General features: G+C 39.4%; 1 protein-coding gene across 2 annotated transcripts; it reads right to left on the bottom strand.

The window, feature by feature from the left end:
• Nucleotides 1-125: 125 nt before the first annotated feature.
• AMACR (alpha-methylacyl-CoA racemase) lies at nucleotides 126-21,309 on the bottom strand. Of its 2 annotated transcripts, XM_065861186.2 has the most exons (5): nucleotides 21,060-21,309; nucleotides 18,090-18,233; nucleotides 15,368-15,528; nucleotides 9,000-9,186; nucleotides 126-924 (listed from the first exon to the last, which is right to left on the bottom strand). In XM_065861186.2, the coding sequence occupies exons 1-5, from the start codon at nucleotides 21,307-21,309 to the stop codon at nucleotides 515-517; spliced, it is 1,152 nt and encodes a 383-aa protein (XP_065717258.2). In that variant the 3' UTR covers nucleotides 126-514. The 2 variants fall into 2 exon arrangements, with proteins under 2 accessions (XP_065717258.2, XP_071658721.1); XM_071802620.1 differs by lacking the exon at nucleotides 18,090-18,233.
• Nucleotides 21,310-21,437: the final 128 nt, after the last annotated feature.

The following is a 21,437-nucleotide window of genomic DNA, read 5'->3' as shown; positions in this document are numbered from 1 at the left end:
CTCTACAGCAGCATGTAAGAAAATAGCATTATTTCTATCATTGTTTTGGCATGAAAAGGCAAATGAACTAATATGATAAGAGAGAAAAAAATCCCTTCTAATCTATCAGTAAACAAGACAACCACTTGTTTAGGAAGAATATAACTATATTTTATGAAAAGTATTGCTTTCATATAATTACAGCGTACATTGCAAAGTGATGGTGTAACTAAGAATTAAAAGAAACAAACATTTCAGGGGACATGATATTTAAAGAAACATTTTGAGGATTTACACCTGCTTGTTAAGCAAACAATGTAGATATTCAGAACACAATTTTGGTATTATTCTAGCTTGTAGACCACCCAGGTACACAAATACATAACTCCCAACTGTTTCAATTAAATCTAAAACTTCAGTAATTAAAAAAATATTAAAATGCTATATCATGCACACATTTGTCATATAATTCAATTTTAATGCATAAAAACTTACTGTATCATCCTGAAATTTGTCTGATCTGCACAGTTACAGATTATAAATTAGCTTTTGGTTTACCGAATTCTATTACTTTGTCAGAATAAAGTTTAGTAATCTCTTGCTCAGTAAATCCATATTCCAGAAGTATCTCTTCTGTGTGTTCTCCTATAAAAGGATCTCTTTTAAATGATGGAACAGCAGGGGTCCTTGACAGAAGAGGAGCAGGTCTAGGACTTATCTCTTCCTGATCATTTTTGATAAAAGAACTTCTTTGTTTGTTATGCTGATGTGAGGCAACATCATCAAAGGATAAAACAGGGGTCACACAGGCATCGGTACCATCAAATATGCTGCACCACTCAGCTTGTGTCTTCTGTGCAAATATGGATGCAAATTTTTTCTTCATTTCGGGCCAGTCAGAGAAACTCAACTGACTGGGGAGTTCATCTGAATCTAGATTAAGACCTGAAAGGAGAAAAGCAAAGTTTAACTGTAGTATAACTGAGATCAATTAAAGTGCTGCTCACAACTAAGTATGTTCCTCAAGAAGCTAATATTTGGCAGGTAGTCCAGCAGCAGAGCATACTAACTAAAAGTCATTTCAAATATTATTAGGATATTTATGACTGAAGGGGTGGGAAGAATAAAATGTTCTATTACTTTGATTAGACTAAACCACATCAGCTACAGCCTTTTAACTAAGTACACATAATAAACACTCATTTGTGTAAACATTTCGTAAGAGTAGCAGCTGTCTAGAGGTAACATTTTGTCCTGCAAACATTTTCTATAGTATTTATTGTACTCTCTACCTGGCAGTAGCAACATGAAATGAGTCTTGGACTACAGCAATACACTTGTCTCACAGCAGCCAGTACATCTCCCAGAGCTGGATGCTCTGTAGTGTGCCCAATACGACTGGGTTATTTCTACATCAGAGATGAGAAGATAGTGTGGATGGATATACTCAGGTTTGATGTGCGTGAGGTAGCTCAGCTGCAGGTGTCTTCAGGGTAAGCACACTTCCCCATTTCCAGCTCTCCACTGCTGTTCTTATGGGAAAACGAAACCCATAGCCCTTACACTTCTTCCCAGAAGATCAGTTGCACAGACCATCTAGGTATACAATACATATAACCCTTCTGAGACACAAGAGCAGAAGATGGACATGCGGGCTTTGTACTGTAAACTTTCTAAACCTGCCATACCCTAGGTCCTTCTCTCAACTAAACACCACCTTCCCTCTTATCAAGGAGTTTACATCTCTCCTGTGCACACCGTTTCTCATCTCTGTTTTTTGTTCTCAAGGATTCTGCCTTCTGCAATCCCTACCCTTCCATTCTCCTACTTCAAGGAGAAGCAAGGATTGTTATCGCTTCTTGTAGAGTTTATCTCAGAAAAGGAGGTAAGAAACAAAAAAGACAAAGGGCAATTAAACCACACTTCCAAAATGGAGATAGTACAAACAGAGCTACAGAGCTTATAGTATCAAATAGAATTCAGAAGTGGTATATTGAAGGCTGTTCAAACAGTCACATCTTGAGCTTCAGGAGTATGACCATAGCAGGAAAAGTTCAGAAAAAGCAGGGATAAGAAAGGAGTTAATCTGACAAATCAGAAAGGTTTGAGAACAACTATTATCATAATGCTTCACAAACAACAAAAACCTGCTTAGAAAACTATGTGTAAAATGCAGAAAAAATGTGTAACTCTGCAAACTAAATTCTTATATCTTTGGATATCTGATATTAGAGTTATTATTTTACTTGCATCTGTTAACAGGCTTGGCTACTAGATGCCTGTTTGCAGGTAAAATTTACACAGAACTCCTCTAATCTTTAGCTGTAGATAGGCAGAAAAAACTTTCTCTCTTCCAATTCTACATCTTCCTTATCACTAAGAGGGGTGAACATATCACAGAATCACAGAACCATAGAATTACAGAATCATGGAACGATCTGGGTTGGAAGTGACCTTGAAGTCCATCTCTAGACTCAGAAATACAGCCTTGTGACTGTTCATGTTCAGCAGAAAATCAACACAGTCAAAGACATAATAAGCACTGGCACATCTTATCAGAGATTCTACATATACCAGGATTGCTATCAGGTAAGCACCAGTCCTTGTCGAGTTACCAAGTGACATGCACCTTAAATCACTAAACTTACAATCTAGTCTTCATAACCACTCATATCATCCTAAAAAAAGATTACTCATACTGGTTGAGCATCCATAAGGAAACAGAAGCCAACAATGCTTTCACAATTAATTTTATTATTAATTTTTGAAGTATAATACTGAAGATGAATGGTGCTATACAGTTTACTTAAGAACTAGGAAGTGAGGCAACTTTACCTCCCACAATACTAAAGCTAAGTAGCAACACGCTGTCAGAGACTCTGTCTCAAAGCACAAAGTCCTGTCAACTGGCAACATTGTTTCATAAGCATTTATTTGCTTATTAATTACGGTTTGGATTCTAGTAGCCAGTCCAACATGAACAGAGCTGTACCATTACCCCGTTACACAATTATATTTTAAGATTGTGCCAGATGGAAAGTTGGCTGAACCTAACTATGCACGCTCTAGCAAAATAGAACAATATGCAGAAACTGGAATTTAATATAACATGCTCATTTTCCGTTGACCACTGAAGACTTCAACTTTAAATAGCATGAACCGATGGCATTTAAGCACCACAGCATCTCATTTTCCAACTTGTGCAAACCGTTTGTGGTGCAGACGAACAGAATCACAGCAGGAGTGACTGAGTCAACAAGGAAACAATTACACAGCACAGAATTGTCTGGGATACCACAGGATGACAGATTTCACCCAACATAATCAAAAGCAAAGTATCTTTTACACAGTACATCTGGTAAAACAATCACAATTTGTTTCCAAGTTTTTTTGTTCAAATTTTCATTTAGGGATTTTTGTTTAGAAAAGCTCAGTAACCTAGCCTAGTACAGCTTTGAAACAATGATTTTTCTAAAAATGAAAAATTAAGCCTCTTTATAATGATGTAGCTTGAAGTAAGTCTCCTTTAAATGCTATAGCTTTAGTGACACGTATCCGCATGACATTTATTAATGCAAAAAAAAAAAAGAAATTTCTATTCCTACAGAACTTCTTAGACAAACAGGCACCTATTTCAAGAGAGCAAACAGTAAAATTCATTAGATAAATCAGCAAAGTTGCTTGGGCATGTTGGAAGTAAACAGTTTCTTACAGTATTGCAGCCACACTATTTTAAAAGGTTATTTAGGATCCCTAGCAGAGCTTTGCATAGGATTTTATTGTTTTAACTTGCTAATTTTATTTTTAAAATGTTATGCTCACAGCACAGTGATTTTGAAACTATGTTGCCACAGCATGACTGAACAGAACCATCTGGTATGGGAATCCTTCATTTTGGCCCAAACCGCAGCCAAAAGGTGTCTGCCATTGCTCTCTCTCTAAATGTAGTTCATTCTTACTTTGAGAGGGAAATGAACTTTATTCCAAGGCAGCAGTGAATTTTCATTAAAGTAATATTGTAAAGTTTTTTCTCTGCTCAAAGTTTCTGACACTAAATAATTTTTTTAGAAAATTATAGTTCAGCAAAAGGTTGAGCAGATCCAGAGTACTACCAGAGCATCACTGTGAATGCATCCACAGCTGTAGTTCAAGTTTACATATTTAATTACCAGAACTGTAAATGTTCTGGTGCAGAAAGAACATGTCTCTCTACAGTACTTGTACAATGCTAAGGTTTATAATGATAAATAAATTCAAATCAAACTGTTATCCACTTTGAATATCTTAATAACAATGTTGCATTGAATTCAGTACATTAACAGATTTTTTAATACAATACCCAATACTTTACAATCATTAAATTGAGAGGTCTATGGAAATCCTTCAGAATGACATGAATTATGTTTTTCAAGTGCTTCCTATTTATTTTTCCTTATTTTTAAGTAGAAGTCACACAATGTAGCAGTATCAAAGTAGTACGACGAGTACTATCAAATACACGCTCAGAACTTTAGTGACTCTTAATGCTTTTTACATTAATGGAAGTTCACCTTATGTAACCAAGCTTACACCACATGGTAATGCAGGACCAGACCTTTCCATCTCACCTGATATACAAAATTTAATGTGTTCTGCAGGCCTCTTGTAGACTGGCTACAGCAATACTAAGTATATATTGCTAAAAGGCAAGAGAAACCTGCAAAAGCAATTTACAGATCAGTTGGAAGACATTCTGTCTCTTTTAATCAAAACACTGAGGCCTAACATTAGTAGGACATGTTTCATACATCAGACTTTCCATAAGATATATGATATATAGCTTCAGTTTCTCATACAACTTTTTTTTTAATTCATAAATTTGTGGTAAGCAGAAATTTAATTTTCCCTGCCATGTACGACCTACAAAGCCAACAATCTTCTCAAATTAAGATGCTGTACCTTCTCAAACCTAGCTAGTCTACCTCTGCAGACCCCTGAAGAACTTTTTTCGTCATGTCACTGACTGCACTCTGGTCCAGCACTGGGTTCCTAATTCTGTAGGAAAACACTCAAGTGAACCAAAACCAAAAGGAAATTAGCTTCACTTCTGCTAACCAGAGTTCTGTGAGCAGTAACACATGGTTCAGAAACCATGTTCCTTTCTGAAGTCTGCAATCTTTAAATCTCCAACTCTTACATCTGCAACACCCACATCCTTGTGTTCTCATTACAGAGAAGTGGCAAAAGTAACCTACTCCGAATACGGTCAGAGAGACAAAGTGGCTTTTGAATATATTTTATCTGGAACAGCATCAAGTTGTTCACCAGCAGAACTGAACAAAATTATGGTAAAAAAAGGGTGAAATAAAATTATGGAACCGGAACACACAATTCTAAAACTACTTCAAAGCAGGTAATTAATGCTTGGAACAGACGACTCAGCCTAAGTCAAAGCTCCTCACTTTGGGAAAGGGCAACACAATTCTCACAAACAGCTTTTTCTTCCCCATAACATTCAAAGGCTTTAATTCTAAACTGAATTTCTACAATAGATATCCCAGAAAGGAAAAAAAAAAAAAAAAAAAAAGCCAGAAGGATCTGCTGTTCTAATTCAGTACACTATTGTTTCAGAAAGCTTGAAACTATAACTACTGAAGGTAATAAACATTTCCTATGTGAAAAACTGAACGATTTCTAACATGCACCTAAAATACAATGAAGACAGACCACTTATTTTAAATGCGATGTTGTGAAAAAATCTTGAGTTTGGTGTGATACTTTAAACAACACACTTTTACAAAATAAAAGAAAAATTCTTGACTGTAAACAAGCAAAGATGGTAATATAACTGAATGCAAAAAGCAAAATTTCTTTAAAAGACTGCTGTCTGTATGTTGGATTTTTAAAATACAACAGAAACAGGCTGAAACACAGACACAGCTCTGACTGCACTCGTTGTCTACTTATGAACAGAAACACCATTTTTTTATTGCTGGAATAACTATTTTTAAACTACAGCTGTTAAAATCAAGCCATTTCTGTGCATTGTAAGCATAAGGAATACTTTCACACATGAAAATAAAGTTGTCCAATGTAGATGCCCTCATATAGGCAGATGGATTCATATTTGCTGCTGCAACTTTATGTTTTGAGAAACAACTAAGAGGAAAACAGAGAATTTTAGCATTTTCCTCAGTGCAGAGTTATGTCAGTAAGACAGAGACAGGTCAGTGATCATACTATATTGCCTGACCACTGGATTCATCCACCACAGTCTTCTTTCTAGAAAAGCTGTCTGTCTGGTTGAGAAATAAAAGCCTGACTCTCCCCTACAACAATGACCAATACAGGAAGGCTGGAGTGTCCAGCAAAGGTTCACTGAGAAGAGCAACAAATAAGACCAGAACCTATTACAGAATTTGTTTTTTTTTTAACAAATGTAGATTCCATCCCATTCCTGTACCTTAAAAGTAAGTGCTATTCCAGCTAGTCTCTGGAGGACTATACAGCAGCCATGAATAATGCAGTCCTGTGTTTGATCAATTTAAGCCAAACATATGGATATGTGAGTAAGGAGCTTTATTTTTTTCTTTTTGCCTTTGTCTTTCATACACGCATTCTCCGTGAAGACATATATTGGAATTCCAAATTCCATAACTTCCAGAGCATGGGCTTACATTTTACACTGATTGAGTTTTACATTTATTTTTGTTCTCCAACTCCATCTCTTGCAAGCAAAAAAAATCACAGGGACTGGATGAGAATAACATTTCAAAGAATTGCCAAGTGTGGAATACACAACTACACCTCATTTTTCAAGACTGAGTAGCTTAGAACTGAAGTTCGCAAACAAGTTATTCTCAGGACAATGATGGACAAAGTACCAGCTTCTTCAGCCAGGAACATGGCTCTTCCAAACTTGACATATGAACTGGGGGCAGCATATAACACTGGACATGTCCCTGAGGCAGTCTGGGAGCCTGCCTTGTGTGTTTCATGTATCAGCATGTCCCAATTTGGATATTCTAGGTAATTTCACAGCCCTTTTCAAGTTACACAGAGAAGCAGTCATTCACAGTCACAGATGTGCAAGAACTTTCTGTAGGAGCACTGCAGGCTGCAAGAGAATGAAGCCAAAGTGTACAGAACAAGGTCTCTCTTTAGGATTCTGCTCAACAATGGCATAGCCTACCTTACAACCTCATACCTTCATTTCATCCTACCATGCTCCTGAATTTCAAGAACTCCTGAAGTGCAGACCCTGTCACTGCCTATGATCTTATTAGGACAACACAGCTGATCAGTGCTAAGCTGACAGTAATTGCTTGTTCTTACACGTATGATTTTGGTTCAGCCCCAGGCAGCAACCAAGCACCAAGCACCATGCAGCCACTCAACTCACCACCCTCCCACTGGTGGGATGTAGGGAGAATTGGAATGGTAAAAGTGAGAAAGAATCTCATGGGCTGAAATAAGAACATTTTAATAATTACAAACAAAGAAAAAAAAAAAAGTAAGGAAAAGAGGAAATAAAAATAATAACAGAGAGGAAACTCATGAAACACAAGTGATGCAAATGAAAACAATCACTCACCACCAAACAACTGATGCCCAGCTAGTCCCCAAGCAGTGGCTCCCTGCCAACCTGACCAGCAGTTTTATTGCTGAGCATGATGTCATATGGTGTGGAATATCCCTTTGGTCAGCTGGGGTCAGCTGTCCCAGCTGTGTCCCCTTCTGGTTTCTTGTGCACCCCCAGCCCTCTTGCTAGTGGGGCAGGGTGAGGAGCAGAAAAGTTCTCAATGCTGTGTAAGCACTGCTCAGCAATAACAAAAACACCAGTATATTATCAACACTATTGTCAATACAAATCCAAACCATAACCCCCAACAAAGCTATTATGAATAATTTTAACTCTATCCCAGACAAAACCAGGACAGGTATCCATGCTGCAATTCGAGGAATAACCAGTGGGGAGAAACTGAACAAGAATAAGAAACTCCTCCACTGCGACCCTCACTTAGCAAAGACTTTCCACATGTAAGTCATGCACATACAAAAGTGGTAAATATAACACTGGGTACATCCAGTTCAGGTATATCCTTTTTTGGTATTCCTTCTACTCATCAAACAAAATGAAAATTAGACTGAGGGGTTTTTATATCCTACATATTCAGCACAGTGGAAAAAGATAAACTCTTTTGTGAATATTTTGTATTTTCATAAATTCTGTATGAAGAGCATAGTGATCGACCAAAGAAGCACAAAAGAATAAATTATTTTTTAATTAAATAACTAGTAAGAAGCTAAGAGCATATCTGATCAAAAGCTTGAAGCACACAAACAGTTCAAAGGTAAAGAGGCACCTGCAAATTTATATTTTAATTTCACACAATTATTTTACATTACATACTCTATTTTCTCAAACAGATAAATCATATTTTATGGTCTTATTTAAAGAGTCTTCAGTCACATATAAAAATGATATCCATAGCTCAATACTAAAAGCACTCTGAAATCGTGTGGTGGAAAATAATTTATAAAGCTGACTTTGTTTCTAGAAAAATTCCATTCTATCAAGCAATATTATTAACTGGTTCCAAAGAACATTAATTTATGAAACAATTTAAATAGTTTACTTAAAAAATATATATAGCAGAAATAACTGACATTTTATTTGCAATACCAAAGAATTAGGTCTCCTTTTTCAAGCATATTCACAATCCCTCGAAAAAAGTGGTTTCTGAAAGCAGTTCTCTAGCGCTTCAGCCACATAACAGACTACCATTACCATACCTCCTTAAGAAAATCTGTAGTTTAAGTGTAATTTCAGAGGCTAAAGTGAAGAAGGGATGAAAAAGAAAGAAATTGCTAGAAGGAAAAAGTCAACTAAACTCTACATTGCTACCCAACTAGTTCCAGTAAGTTTTTGGCTTTTACAAATAAATCAACATACCCAATGTCACGAATAAAAATCAAGCACTGAATAATTCATTCTGTCATGCTTTGCTGATGTGAAACAACTGCTCCAGGCTACTTACCCTTTATTAACTGTTCATAGAATTGAGGCTCAATGGCGCCAACAGCCATGTATTTTCCATCGGAGGTCTTGTAGGTTTCATAAAAAGGTGCACCACTATCTAGCAGGTTCTCACCTCGAGGTCTGTTCCAAAGTCCCAGTTTTTGTGATTTCCACAGGAAAGAACTTAGGTATGCTACTCCTTCTACCTTGAACATTTACAGGAAAAAGTAACAGCTTCAGTAAATTAGTTGGCATGTTACCTGAATTCTACATAAAACAAAAGAGCAAAAATCTAATACCAGTTCTGTCCTTTGTTAAGATTTTTAATGGCAAAATCTCTGGTAAGCAGTTTAATTTCTTAAAATTCTCAATTACTGTTTATATTACATCTGTGAAATCATCTAGAATTAGAGAATAAGGAGGACCATAAATGTAATAATGCAGCTTCAAAGGGATAAGACACTTGCAATGCACAGTTTCCTAGTTTAGCAATTTTATAATCATTAGGAGTTCACATAGAGAATCAAAGTAATTTTAGGCGATAGAACAAGATTCTCAGCTCTACAGAACAGTTATCTGACAGTTATCAAGCCTTTTAAAACTCTGGAAATCAAGATGCCTATAGCAGTCCAGTCAGTATCAAGATTTTATCTCAACATGAACTTCTTTGAATTGGCTGATTATAATAATACTGCTATTTTTAGAAAAAAAAAAGTGGAAGGAAAGCAAAGGTTAAAGCTCTCTTATACCATGGGAACCAGGAAGCTCATCTTTATCACTAAGCTAAAACAAAAATTACTCTCCCACTCTCATCACTGGCAGGTACATAGACATAGCAAGGGAATCTCTAAATAAGCAAGTGTCTGATTAATACAGCTCTAGAAAACATGATTAATCCTGTTCCAACTTGCTCCTTAAAATTTTGGCTACAGGGAGTACAACTAGATGAAAATTCAGCTTGTTCAGCCTTTCAGAAATAATCAAGCTTGTACCAGTCTTTCCAAGAAAAAAATCGCATCCTACAGTTCTGCTCACCAGAAGAACCCATTTTCTTCCAGCTCCATTAGAAAAACAGTAAGAGAAGATGAGGTACTAACAGTATATGGCCAGAAACTGCCCAGTGGATCAGAGAAAAACTGAGCTGTATCATTTTGATTCCTGCATTTTCAGCCATCTAAAATTAACCTACTTTTGCCTAGAGAGAAAAGCACAATGATCACATCAAAAGAAAAGGCTACTGAATTTTCACGTGGAAAGATCTATTAGTTTCTAACTTTCTAAGAAAGAGTTTAAAACGTGCAAATCTTTTAAGTATGCAGTCATGAAGGCTTCTTCATTTAATGTATATAACTTGCCATCTTCCTCAAGTACCTGTCATAAGGAAAATAATAGTTCTCCCCTACTTGTCATATGTTAATGTCAACTAAAGTACCTTTACAGGAAAAAACACTGTATATCTTCATCTACATGTTTGCAAAATGATTGCAAGGTTATTAAAATAGTATTTGCTTTACTAATGATCTGATCTTCCACTGCTCATATGAGCAAAAAGAATTAAAAAAACCCACATTTAAAGTAAGAATAATAATAGATGGAGATATCAGAATAAGCTCTAACTGCAACTTAGATTGTGGTGCTGATGGAACTATTTACAATATCTAGGTACAGTGCTACCTACACTGGAAACACTCAAAACAAAATAGCACATCTTTTTAGACTGGTACAGGGACTTTAGAAATACCCCTAGCTGGGCAAGTGGATGGCGAGCTCGTGCCTGAGGCCCACTGAAATTCAGAGACAAGTAAAACAGCATCTAACATCTGCACCAAACCTCCAAAGGCATGCTTAAATAACACTACACACACACTAAAGTGGCCACTTTATTTTAAAACATGAAAAGGACAACATGGGGAGACTCCACTTAAGCCTAATTGAAGAATGATTACAATAAGTTATGCATTTCACCTAATGGCTGTCTCACGCTAAAGCACCAGCAGTCTCTGAAGCACAGACAAGAACCCAGAGGCATCACATAACTTGGTGATCAGTCTGCTCCACATTTATCCTGTTCCTTCTGCAGTGTGAAGGAGTTCAAAGAAAACTCCACCACACCAACCTAATCTTCATCCTTGTGACTGGAGAATGCCTCTAGGATGCGAGAGTTTTGGTTTTGAATAACTCCAGGCTGAGAAAAGCCTGGAACCTCAGTCTTCCGTCGGATAGCTAAATGCTCTTGCCATGAGACTATTATGCAAGTGATCATTACCACCATGTTCTCCTGTTGCTGTCTTTTCACAAAGAGTCAGTCATGCCTGGTCAGATGCCTGTCATTTGGAGTGATTTAAAGTGTGGTCTGGCGCAAGATTGCAGATGCGCAATTGTGCCTGTCGTATCACTTCGCAGTGTCCACTCCACATCCTGTTCAACACATGGGAACTATCAGGTCCAATATTGCTGTTGGTGCACCATCATGGTAGCAATTGACACCTGCTATTCTTTGATCCCCAGCAATCCTGCAACAGAAGCATCACCCAAGAGACCAGGTAAGGCAGATGGCTGTTTAATGTCCTCTGTCTCCACAGCTTCTATGTCAAAAGCCCACCAGTACCAGCACCCTTTTGGCTCCTTAAAATACCCTCTCCTGAGGCAGGTTATGCCACAGATGCATGGAGCATCTGGGTCAGTTACAACAAGGCGCTTTTGCCAGTCCTTCCCAGTTAGGCTCATGTCAGCTTCTACAACAGTCAAGGGCTGGAATCCCTCAGTCACTCCAGAAATACTGGTTAATTCTGCCCCCTTACAGTTTGATGGAATTAGGGTACATTGTGCACCAGTGTCCACTACAGCATTTTACTCTTCTGGGTCTGACATGCCAGGCCATTGAACCCACACAGTCCAATAAACCTGGCTGTCCCTCTCCTCCATCTCACTGAAGGCAGGATGTCTCCAGTCCTGGTCACAGTATTCGTTACTTGCTTCTCCCTTCAAGAGGATCAAAAGTAAGATCAGCCCTTCTGATCTGCTCGCTGAAAACTGAAGCATCATTTTTCCTGGAAAAGTCCCCTTTTGTGATTGTTTTTCCTTGTAACTCACATACACATTTCTCTAAGGTTGAGGTGTATTTTCCATCCCACTTCATGTCTTCTCTGTGGTCACACAGGTAAAACCACAGGGTGCCTCATGGTGTGCACCCTCCATACTCTCTCTCTTGAGTCAAGGAACACTCACTCCTAATAGCTGAGATACTGATTCACGTAAGTGGGAAACAGAGCTTGTCTTGAATCGCTGGAACTCTCAGTAGTTTCTCAGCTACCATGTCTGGCAGTTTCTCTATAGTCAAGACACAGGCCCATCACCAGGAAGAGAGACATCCTTTGTATTGCCAGAGTTGGCCAGCCAATTCATCCACCATTTGTCCCTCACCTTTTTTCTAGGACATTACTGCCAATGAGCTAGCACAGAACAACAGTGCAGTCCATAGATACTTCTGCTCGCCACATGGGTTGTGTGCATTGGACTCCATCTTGATCTGTGGGTAACTGCTCATTATTCAGATCATTATAAATCACCTCCAGCATGGCTAATTCCCTCTGGTACTGCATACCTCTCTTCATGGTGGTCCACTTGCCTGGATGACCAGTAACATCTTCCTTGAAGCGGTACCTTGCATTGACGCCCGACAGAAGTTGCCTTCAGAGGCTCAGGACTTGTGTCTTTTTCCCAATCATCTTGTCAATGTCCCCTTCCCTAGACAGGGATCCCAGCTCCTTGGCCTCCCTATCCTCTAATTTGAAACTACCGGCCCAGCTATCCCAGCATCAGAGCAATAATGTGCTCACCTCGATGCTGGCTGAAATCTTTTTGCATATCCTGCAGTTCATTCAGGCATAGAGATTGGGTGATTGTTTCTGGTTCTGCCTCCTCCTCCTGTTCTCGTGATGACCCTGGTTCATCTTCACCCCTCACCAAGTGAAGCGACTTTTTTGTGTATTTTGTCTTCTGTATAGGGGCGACCAATACAGACACAGACTGGTTCTCTGGTTTAGCTGTAATGTCTGTAACCAGGGTTGGAGTAGCTGCGATGCTTGGCACAAGGGTGGGAGTAATCACAGTGCCTGTCCGTCTGTTTTCCCTCTCTTCCCCTTCAGGGTGCTGCACAATATTCAGCAGTGTTTAGTAGATGCTGGCCAGGGCCCAGCACAGTGTGGTAAGTTGTGTCTCTCTGGAATAGCCACAGCATTTTCTTTTTAAATATTCTGTCACTTCTTCAGGGTCCTGTAGTTTTTCAGGAGGGTAGCTCCAAACCATCGGAGGTGAAAAATTCTGTAGATACCTGCCCATATTCTCCCACATGCCATGACACCCATAACTATCCAGCTTCTGCTGATGACAAATGTATGCTTTCATTAGCTGTCTCAGTGAACGTCTGTTCAAGTCGAAGGAACACAATAAAATGCCAGGTAGAGTAGTGACACTAAGCAATATTCCTTTCATTTCACAGGACACTAGGAACATCAGCAGGGAACTGTAAATTCCAGAGTTACAATGAGACAAGAAAAAATTGAAATATATAAGTTTAGAGGCCATAAAAAGCCCACAACACATTCCATTCCCTATGAGCCAGAGATCTCATTAGGACATAAGCGGACTTTCACTGATTCTTCTCGTAAGAAATTCTTTAATGACTTCAAGTACCAGTAGTGAAAATAAGGTAATACTCCAAACTGCAAGAAATATATTTTTAAATACTTGGAGACTTGTCATAATTCCCCATAGATTTACAAGTATACAAACTCCTTCAATTTTCCATTGTAGATCGTTTTAAGACTTACACTCATTTTCATCATGTTTCTCAGACTTTCTCAAGTTGGTCTTTTTTTTGGAAAGATGATGGCCAGCATCAGAAACAGTATTTTCCTAAGGCTTTATAAATGTTGGCTTGATTAGAAGAATTACTTCAGAAGCTTTGCTAGCTCTATTTCCTGTTTGTATGTCCTAATACAGTGTGTGTGTGTGTTTTACAATAGCATGTTATTGTTGACTCATGTTAAGCTTGTGACTACCACAAACCTCCAGGACTGTACTTTAGCCAATTGTTCTCACACTGCATTTGTGCAGTTAATTGTTTCTGTGTAAAAGAACTATAGAGCAGTGGTCCCCATGAATGTCAGCAAATTTTTTTCAGGTCATTGCTCCAATTTGAAAAGGTCTTTTTCGATTCTAATCCGAAAGCCCAACATACTTGTAGTTCTTCTCACATGTGTATCATCTGTAAATTTACTAAACACAGTCACTCATTCATCATTCAGCTGATTGGAAAAAACACTAAAGAAAAAAAAAATGGACAGATGTCTCTGGAACTCCAGTTGATATGTTATTCATTTTGACAATCAACTCCTAACAATTATCACTGGGGTAAAAACATTCGAAAAGTTTTGCAGTGATCCCATAGAATTTTCATCTAGACCATAATGCTGCAGCCTGTTTTTGAAAATGCCATGTGAATTTGCCAAAAACTTCCTCAAATCAAGAGAGCAAACATCTCTTCCTATTCTACCTTCAAGACCTCTTCAAAGATTTTTTCAATTAATATAATTTTTTTCAATTTACATTTACAAGTCCAAATCATAGCCTTCGCAACACCTCAAAGGGAGGTCAAATTTTAATCGCAATGCTCTTTAAAAATAAAACAGGAAAAGGGAGAGACAGAGAAAAAACACTAGCAGCTCATACAGGTTTCAAGAATTAAATGTAAGTATGTATTTTTACTCTGTGTGTAAGTGGGTGGCCTTGCAGCGAAAAATTTCATAGTGATCATTATTAAGCTAATTTAGCCTTACATTTATTTTACGGCACATTAACGCAAAGTGTTTGAAATTGGTTTCTTGGCAATAATCCACAGCAGTGTAATTATTCAAGGGAACAGTGCTTCTAATAAGACATGACTTGCCACAAATTCATCAGCAGATATATCCTGGATAGAGCTAAAGCAATCCTTTATTTTATTAGGATCAACATTTGCTTTTGTGCGTGATGTTAATTGTTTATTACACACCCTATTTCTACACACCAAACTTACCGATCAAATACATACAGCTAGTATTTTGTGAAGAAGGCAGATGAGTAAAAGGAAAGACAGGGCATGGCACAGGGGGAAAGCTGCAGTATGTTTTCCATGTCATAAGGATGTTACGGCAACAGTGATATGTGAAAACTGCTTGCAGTTAAAGGAATAGCCATTTAATGAGATCACCTACTTTCCTTTTCCAAAGTTCTCAATTTTAAACCTTACAAATTGCTCCAATTTCCTCCCTTTTACAGACTTAGAGTAAGAAAAGACCCAAACAAGCAAACGTAAGACCACACCTTCCTTAAGACCAAACTTACCATACTTGCATCAATGACCTGCCCTTTACCAGATCTGGTACGTTCATAGAGGGCTGAAACAATGCCCATTGCGCACATGACACCTCCACCAGCAAAATCAGCCAGAAGATTTAAGGGTGCATAAGGATTTTCATCTTTTCTACCCAGTTTTGACAGCACACCTGACAGCAGAGCAAAAAAACCCAAACATAAGTATAAAATTAATTATAAACATTAATTTATACATTTCTACAAGTAACATTTCATCCTTTTCCATCTATGTAAGCATACAAGGGATAAAGGAAACTTTTACCAATAGTCTTCCGTCTCTACTTAGTTGTGTCTTATCAAATAGTTACTCTTTAATTCACAAAAGACTAGAATATTTGAAATTGTAGTGAAGATCCATTTTATTTAAGAGATTAATAAAAGTCTCACAGACAAACCATTGATAATTTGGCTACATAGGGAGAAAATGACATCCAAAAAAATCTTGTGTGCAACAATTCCATATTAATACTTTGTACATGCACAGAACCTCCCCCGTAAGAATTCACTAAGCATTATGAACATGTCTCAAAACAATCTTGGTACATTTTTCTTCTCCAAATATTTTAAAGTAAAAATGCAGATGTACAGTCTTCTGTGCACATAACCCATGAATTAATAATCATAAGGAAGGATTTAACATCAATAACTGCACTTCAAACTTATCCTCCCTCTTCAACTACCTCTGGAAAAAAAAAGAAAATTGTGTGGGTGAGTAACACAGACAGGTGACCTCTGATTGCATGCAACATAGGCACAGGGAACCCATGTTTATGCCAGAAAATATGTAGAAATGAGCAAAAGTTTAATGAGCTTACTTCAGGCAGGACTTTGAATCTGCTAGCATTTCTTTGCTATCCTGAACAACTTGTTTACTATCACCTTACTCTTTGTAGCTCCCTCATATTGATTCCCTTTGGCCAAGCAAGAAACTCTGCAGTATGATCATATCTCTCCTGTGGCTGTAGTCTAAAGTCTGAGACTTGCATCATGTAGGGTCAAAATTTCCTGAGAACTGCATGATTCTGATGCATTGTTTAATTAGCTAATGATCTAATGTACTTCCTAAGTGCAAGCAACTGAGTGCACAGTATAAAGAAGTTTCCATAGCCTGTAGTTCAAGCATAAAGCTCTGTCACCAGCTAACACCTCAGTTTAACAGTCTAAGGGTCATCACAGGCATCAGCAGATTGACATATTAACTGATATTTGCAGTTTTGAATGCAAGCCAGGTTTTAGTTAAAGGTGGCCAAAGCTCATCAGGAAAATACTCAGGATATGAGATCTCTGAGGAATGATATGTTCCAAAACACTTGTTCTTTTTCCTTTAAACAGGCAGAAAAACTTAATATGTGAAATTTCAAGCAAAATTATTTAACTTTAGGAAGATAGCACTAACCAAAATACTAGTGACTAAATCAGCTCCAGAGAAAAAGACACTTTCTTTTTGTAAACAGAGCACACTACAATCTAAGGTAGCGATGGACTATTCTGTTTCTGTACTGACTCTCTCCCTACATTAACAATAATTAAAAGTATTATAATACTTTGAAATCATCTGGACATGAAGTCAAAAGTGTTTCAAACAAGGCATCCTTTCTTTATCTTCTTTTATTCTCTGACAATCTTACATAACGAGAGAAGACTGAACCCATCCCTGAAGAACTTAATTCCACCACATCTCCTCACGGTACATAATACCAGATTATCACATTTGTGGTGCCTCTGCTGGGGCTAAAAGAAAAGCTTTATCCAGTGGGAAGCCAAGAAGTTTGGGTCACTTTCTCTCCTCCCTCACAGGCTCAGAGAAGCAGCAGAGACAGTAGCAGCATGAACAGCAGTAGATGGGGCCATGCCTGACACACTGACTGCAATCACCAGAGCTGGGTAATTTAATTGCTGTTTGTTACTGTGTACTTGTAGAAACACAATACTTAAAATAAGTATACTGTCTACAACACTTTAAGGAAATATAACATTGCCACTTTATTTTAAGCCTGCTTTCCTTTTGGTTGGTATCAATGAAGGGATATTTACAGCAGAAAAGCACAAGAGCTCAAACAGTTAGGCTGCCTAGTTTTCTTTGCTCAAAAAAAGCTGCTGACAAACATGAAACATAATCTGCAGCCCTTTTGGGATTATACACAAACAGATTTTCCAAGAGAGAAGCTCTGAAGAAAGACGAAAATGCATTAAAACTTCAGTTCTTTCTTCAAAGAGAAAAACTTTATTCAGATAAAACAGCGCAAAGGAAGGAAAACACTGTACAGCTTGAGAAGATGTGCTGATGCAACCAAACAGTGCGCTGCTGCTGCCAAAACAAACCAATGCATGTTTCCTCCTTTATTGTGCTGACTCTTTATGTTTGTTCGATCTCTTAATGAATGGTTTCACCTCAATAACCTGGCAGAAAATCATCCTAATTTCTCCTGGCCAATTTCTGACTTGTTAGGGAGCTTACAGAGGGGTTAAGCAAGCACCAGAGCGGACTGGAGAGGAAGAAGCAGAGCGAAGCACACAGCACGAGAATGAAACCCTGCTTTCACTGACAGAGATGCTTCAGATCTGCTTAGCTGCTCTATCAGACTGCAGCTCAGGTAATTTGAGCTATCTACAAATAATCTTCAAAAAAATTCTTGAGTCTTGATTTAAGAGGGATAAAAAATCTTATTTGACAGAAAATTTTACAGCATACCTGATAAAGCCAAATAATTGATGTCATGACCTGCAGAGCTGGCATATTTTCCTGTCTGGCCAAATCCAGTAAGCCTAGCATAGATGAGTCTGGGATTCTCCTGTAGAAGGACATCTGGACCAAGTCCAAGTTTTTCCATGATACCTTAAAAAGACAAAGGCACGAATCCTAGCTCACATTTATTTTTAATAAGACTCAAAATATACATGATTCAAGGTTAAATTACACAAAAACAACAGGACTGGATTGTAATTTATGAAGTAACACATTCTAATTCAGTATCCATGTCACAATGTGAACAGCCAGAATGTTATGTTACACATTACCAACATACTCCATATATTTTGAATACAAGCCAATTAAGTGGAAATCAAACTTTAGGGTCTATTTTTTTGTTCAGCTTTTCTTCCTGTTTTACTTCCCCAAAAGATGGCCAGACAGCTTGCTATAATCTCTGTACTGTTGAATAAGTGAGACCGCTACCAAAAGCTTGTAAAAAAAAAAAAAAAGTGAAGGAGAGAGAGTGAGAGAAAGAGCAAAGTCTTACACTATTCCACAAATCATTTGTGACAATCGCACAAAAGCAAACACGTTCTTTTGTAATACAGAGAAAAAGAACCTTGAGAAATCAATGGCATGTAGGTTTGGTCAGCATGGGTTTGCAGTAATCAAGGCTAAAATATTGATCTTGTAATTATAGTGGTTTTAAAAGAAGCAAATTCAAGTTGCAATTACATTATACATTATGGGCTCAGTGCAGCTTGGTCAGACTATGACCTATAATCTATACTGGCACTAAAGGGAGACACATTTTGGAGTGGAAGGAATAACGTAACTTCAATGCCTATTCTGCCCTAGAGTCTTATTAGTGCAACTTGTTTCACAGACTAGTCCATAATACTACTAAATCTTCAAATTCCTCAACATCTATTTCTATTACATTACTTACTGAGTAGTGGTAAGTGATTAACACCAGGAAGGAAGAAGTGAAATTCAGTAAAGAGCAAGATTTTCAAAAGCACAAGTGAGAACTGGGTGCCAAATAGCCCTTTTTATGACGTAGTCACTGTCAGAAGGCCAACGGTACATGTGTGTTGAAATAAACTCTACTGCCTCTTGAGACCCGATCTTCTCATTGGTTCACACCAGCTTCATGATGGATCTCAGATTTGCCCTGTTAAGCTACAGGCCCATAAAACATAATGCCTAGTTACAAAATTACCTGCATTTCCAGATTTTTTAAAAAAAAATTTCCACTAGAAGAAAAAAAATCCCACTAGCAAATAGGAATCCAGCTACAATGAAAATTGGTCTTTAATGTCTTGATTTTGTCTGCACAGCTTCTGAGGAACAAACAAAAAATTCTTAAGGTAAAAAACATCACAACCATAAAACACCATTTTCAGAATGAAAAGTATTAGCTGTGACACAGGACAGATAGTCTGTTTATGATGTGTGATGTTTAACTGATAAGACCTCCTATTTCTAAAGTGACTGCAAACCCCTCAAAACAATTCAGTTAGCTTCTCACCGAAACATGATCATAGAACCACAGAGTAGTTTGGGGTTGGACGGGACATTTGCAGGTCGTCTGGGCCAAGCCCCCTGCAAGGAGCAAGGATGTCTTCAACTAGATGGATGATACTCTTAATAACAGAACAGCATCCTCAAGGAACAGCAAGGACACTGAAACAGCACATGCATGATCATCAGATGAGTGCCTGCGTGTGGTTTATGAAAGAGGACAGCATGTTAGATCTGTTGTCTTCAGAGGAATCATAAGCTCTGAGACTCAGACACTATCTGCTATGTTCTACCCACATTACAGTTGGACCTGACAATCTCAAAGGTCTTTTCCAACCTAAATGATGCTATGATTCTTTGCTAACCTTACAAATGTGAGTTGAACTGCATCAGCAGGCCTGAAAATCACTGCAGGTCTGATCACAGAATCATACAATCATTTCAGTTGGAACCGACACTTAAGATCATCACAACCAACCATAATCTAACCTAACTCTACCACTATACCATGTCCCTAAGAACCTCATCTAAACACCTTTTAAACACCTCCAGGGATGGTGACTCCACCACTTCCCTGGACAGCCTGTTCCAGTGCCTGACAACCCTTTCCTGGAAGAATTTTTTCCTAATACCCAATCTAAACCTGATGCAACTTGAGGCCATTTCCTCTTGTCCTGCCACCAACACTCTCCATGCTACAACCTCCTTTCAGGTAGTTGTAGACAGTGATAAGGTCTCCCCTCAGCCTCCTTTTCTCCAGGCTGAACAGCCCCAGTTCCCTCAGCTGCTCCTCATCAGACTTGTGCTCCAGACCCCTCACCAGCTGCATTGCCCTTCTCTGAACTCTCTCCAGCACCTCAATGTCCTTCCTGTAGTGAGGGGCCCAAAATTGAACTCAGGATTCGAGGTCTGGCCTGCAAGTACTGCTCTACTTCTGCTGGCCACACTATTCCTGACACAAGCCAGGATGCTGTTGGCCTTTTTGGCCACCTGGGTACACTGCCGGCTCATGTTCAGCTGCTGTCAATCAACATCCCCAGGTCCCCCTGTGCCAGGCAGCTTTCCAGCCACTCTTGCCCGAGCCTGTAGCACTGGACCCTGATGCTCAAGCTCCTGCACGACTTCTCAGCTCAGACACCTCTGGTGCCACCCAGAGATACTTGTTCAGTGTTGCGGTCGGCAGGACAAGGCCCTGGTCAAGCACCTTTCCCGGCTTCTTCCCTGCGCGGTTGCAGGTTTCTCACACTTCACAAATCCCGCTCCTTCTCACGGCGTTTTTCCCTCAGTCACATGAAATAAACCCCTTTCCCGCCACGTGTTCGAGGAGGTCACGGAGTGACCGGAGTCCCCTCAGCACCACGGCCCTCACTCGACCTCCCGCTCACATCTCCACGCCCCGACCCCCGGGCTCCCCGCTCCCGGCCCCGCTGCCCACCGCCGCCTCACCGTGGCGGAAGGGCTCGATGAGCACGTCCGCGCCGCGGCACAGCCTTCTCAGCACTGCCGCCCCCGCGGGCCGCTTGAGATCGAGCGCCAGGGAGCGCTTGCCGCGGCCCTGCACGTCGGTAGCCATGGCGGAGTGGGTCGTCCGGTCCACCCGCACCACCCGGGCCCCGAAGTCGGCGAGGATCATGCCGCAGAGCGGCGCCGGCGCCAGCCCGGCCAGCTCCAACACCCGCACCCCGCTCAGCGCCATGGCGGCAGCCGCCTGCCGAACGCCGAGACATCGATCCCCGCGGCGGTTCCGGTGAGGGGCTCGGCGGCCCCGCTCTCCGGAGGGTGGCGGGAGGAGCACGCTGTGCCGCGCACACCGGCTCGCTTCTG

The sequence above is a fragment of the Patagioenas fasciata genome, chromosome Z (assembly GCF_037038585.1).
Source record: "Patagioenas fasciata isolate bPatFas1 chromosome Z, bPatFas1.hap1, whole genome shotgun sequence".
Taxonomy (NCBI): Eukaryota; Metazoa; Chordata; class Aves; order Columbiformes; family Columbidae; genus Patagioenas; species Patagioenas fasciata.
The sequence above is the reverse complement of the archived record's forward strand: the minus strand, read 5'-3'. Positions and strand labels throughout refer to the sequence as shown.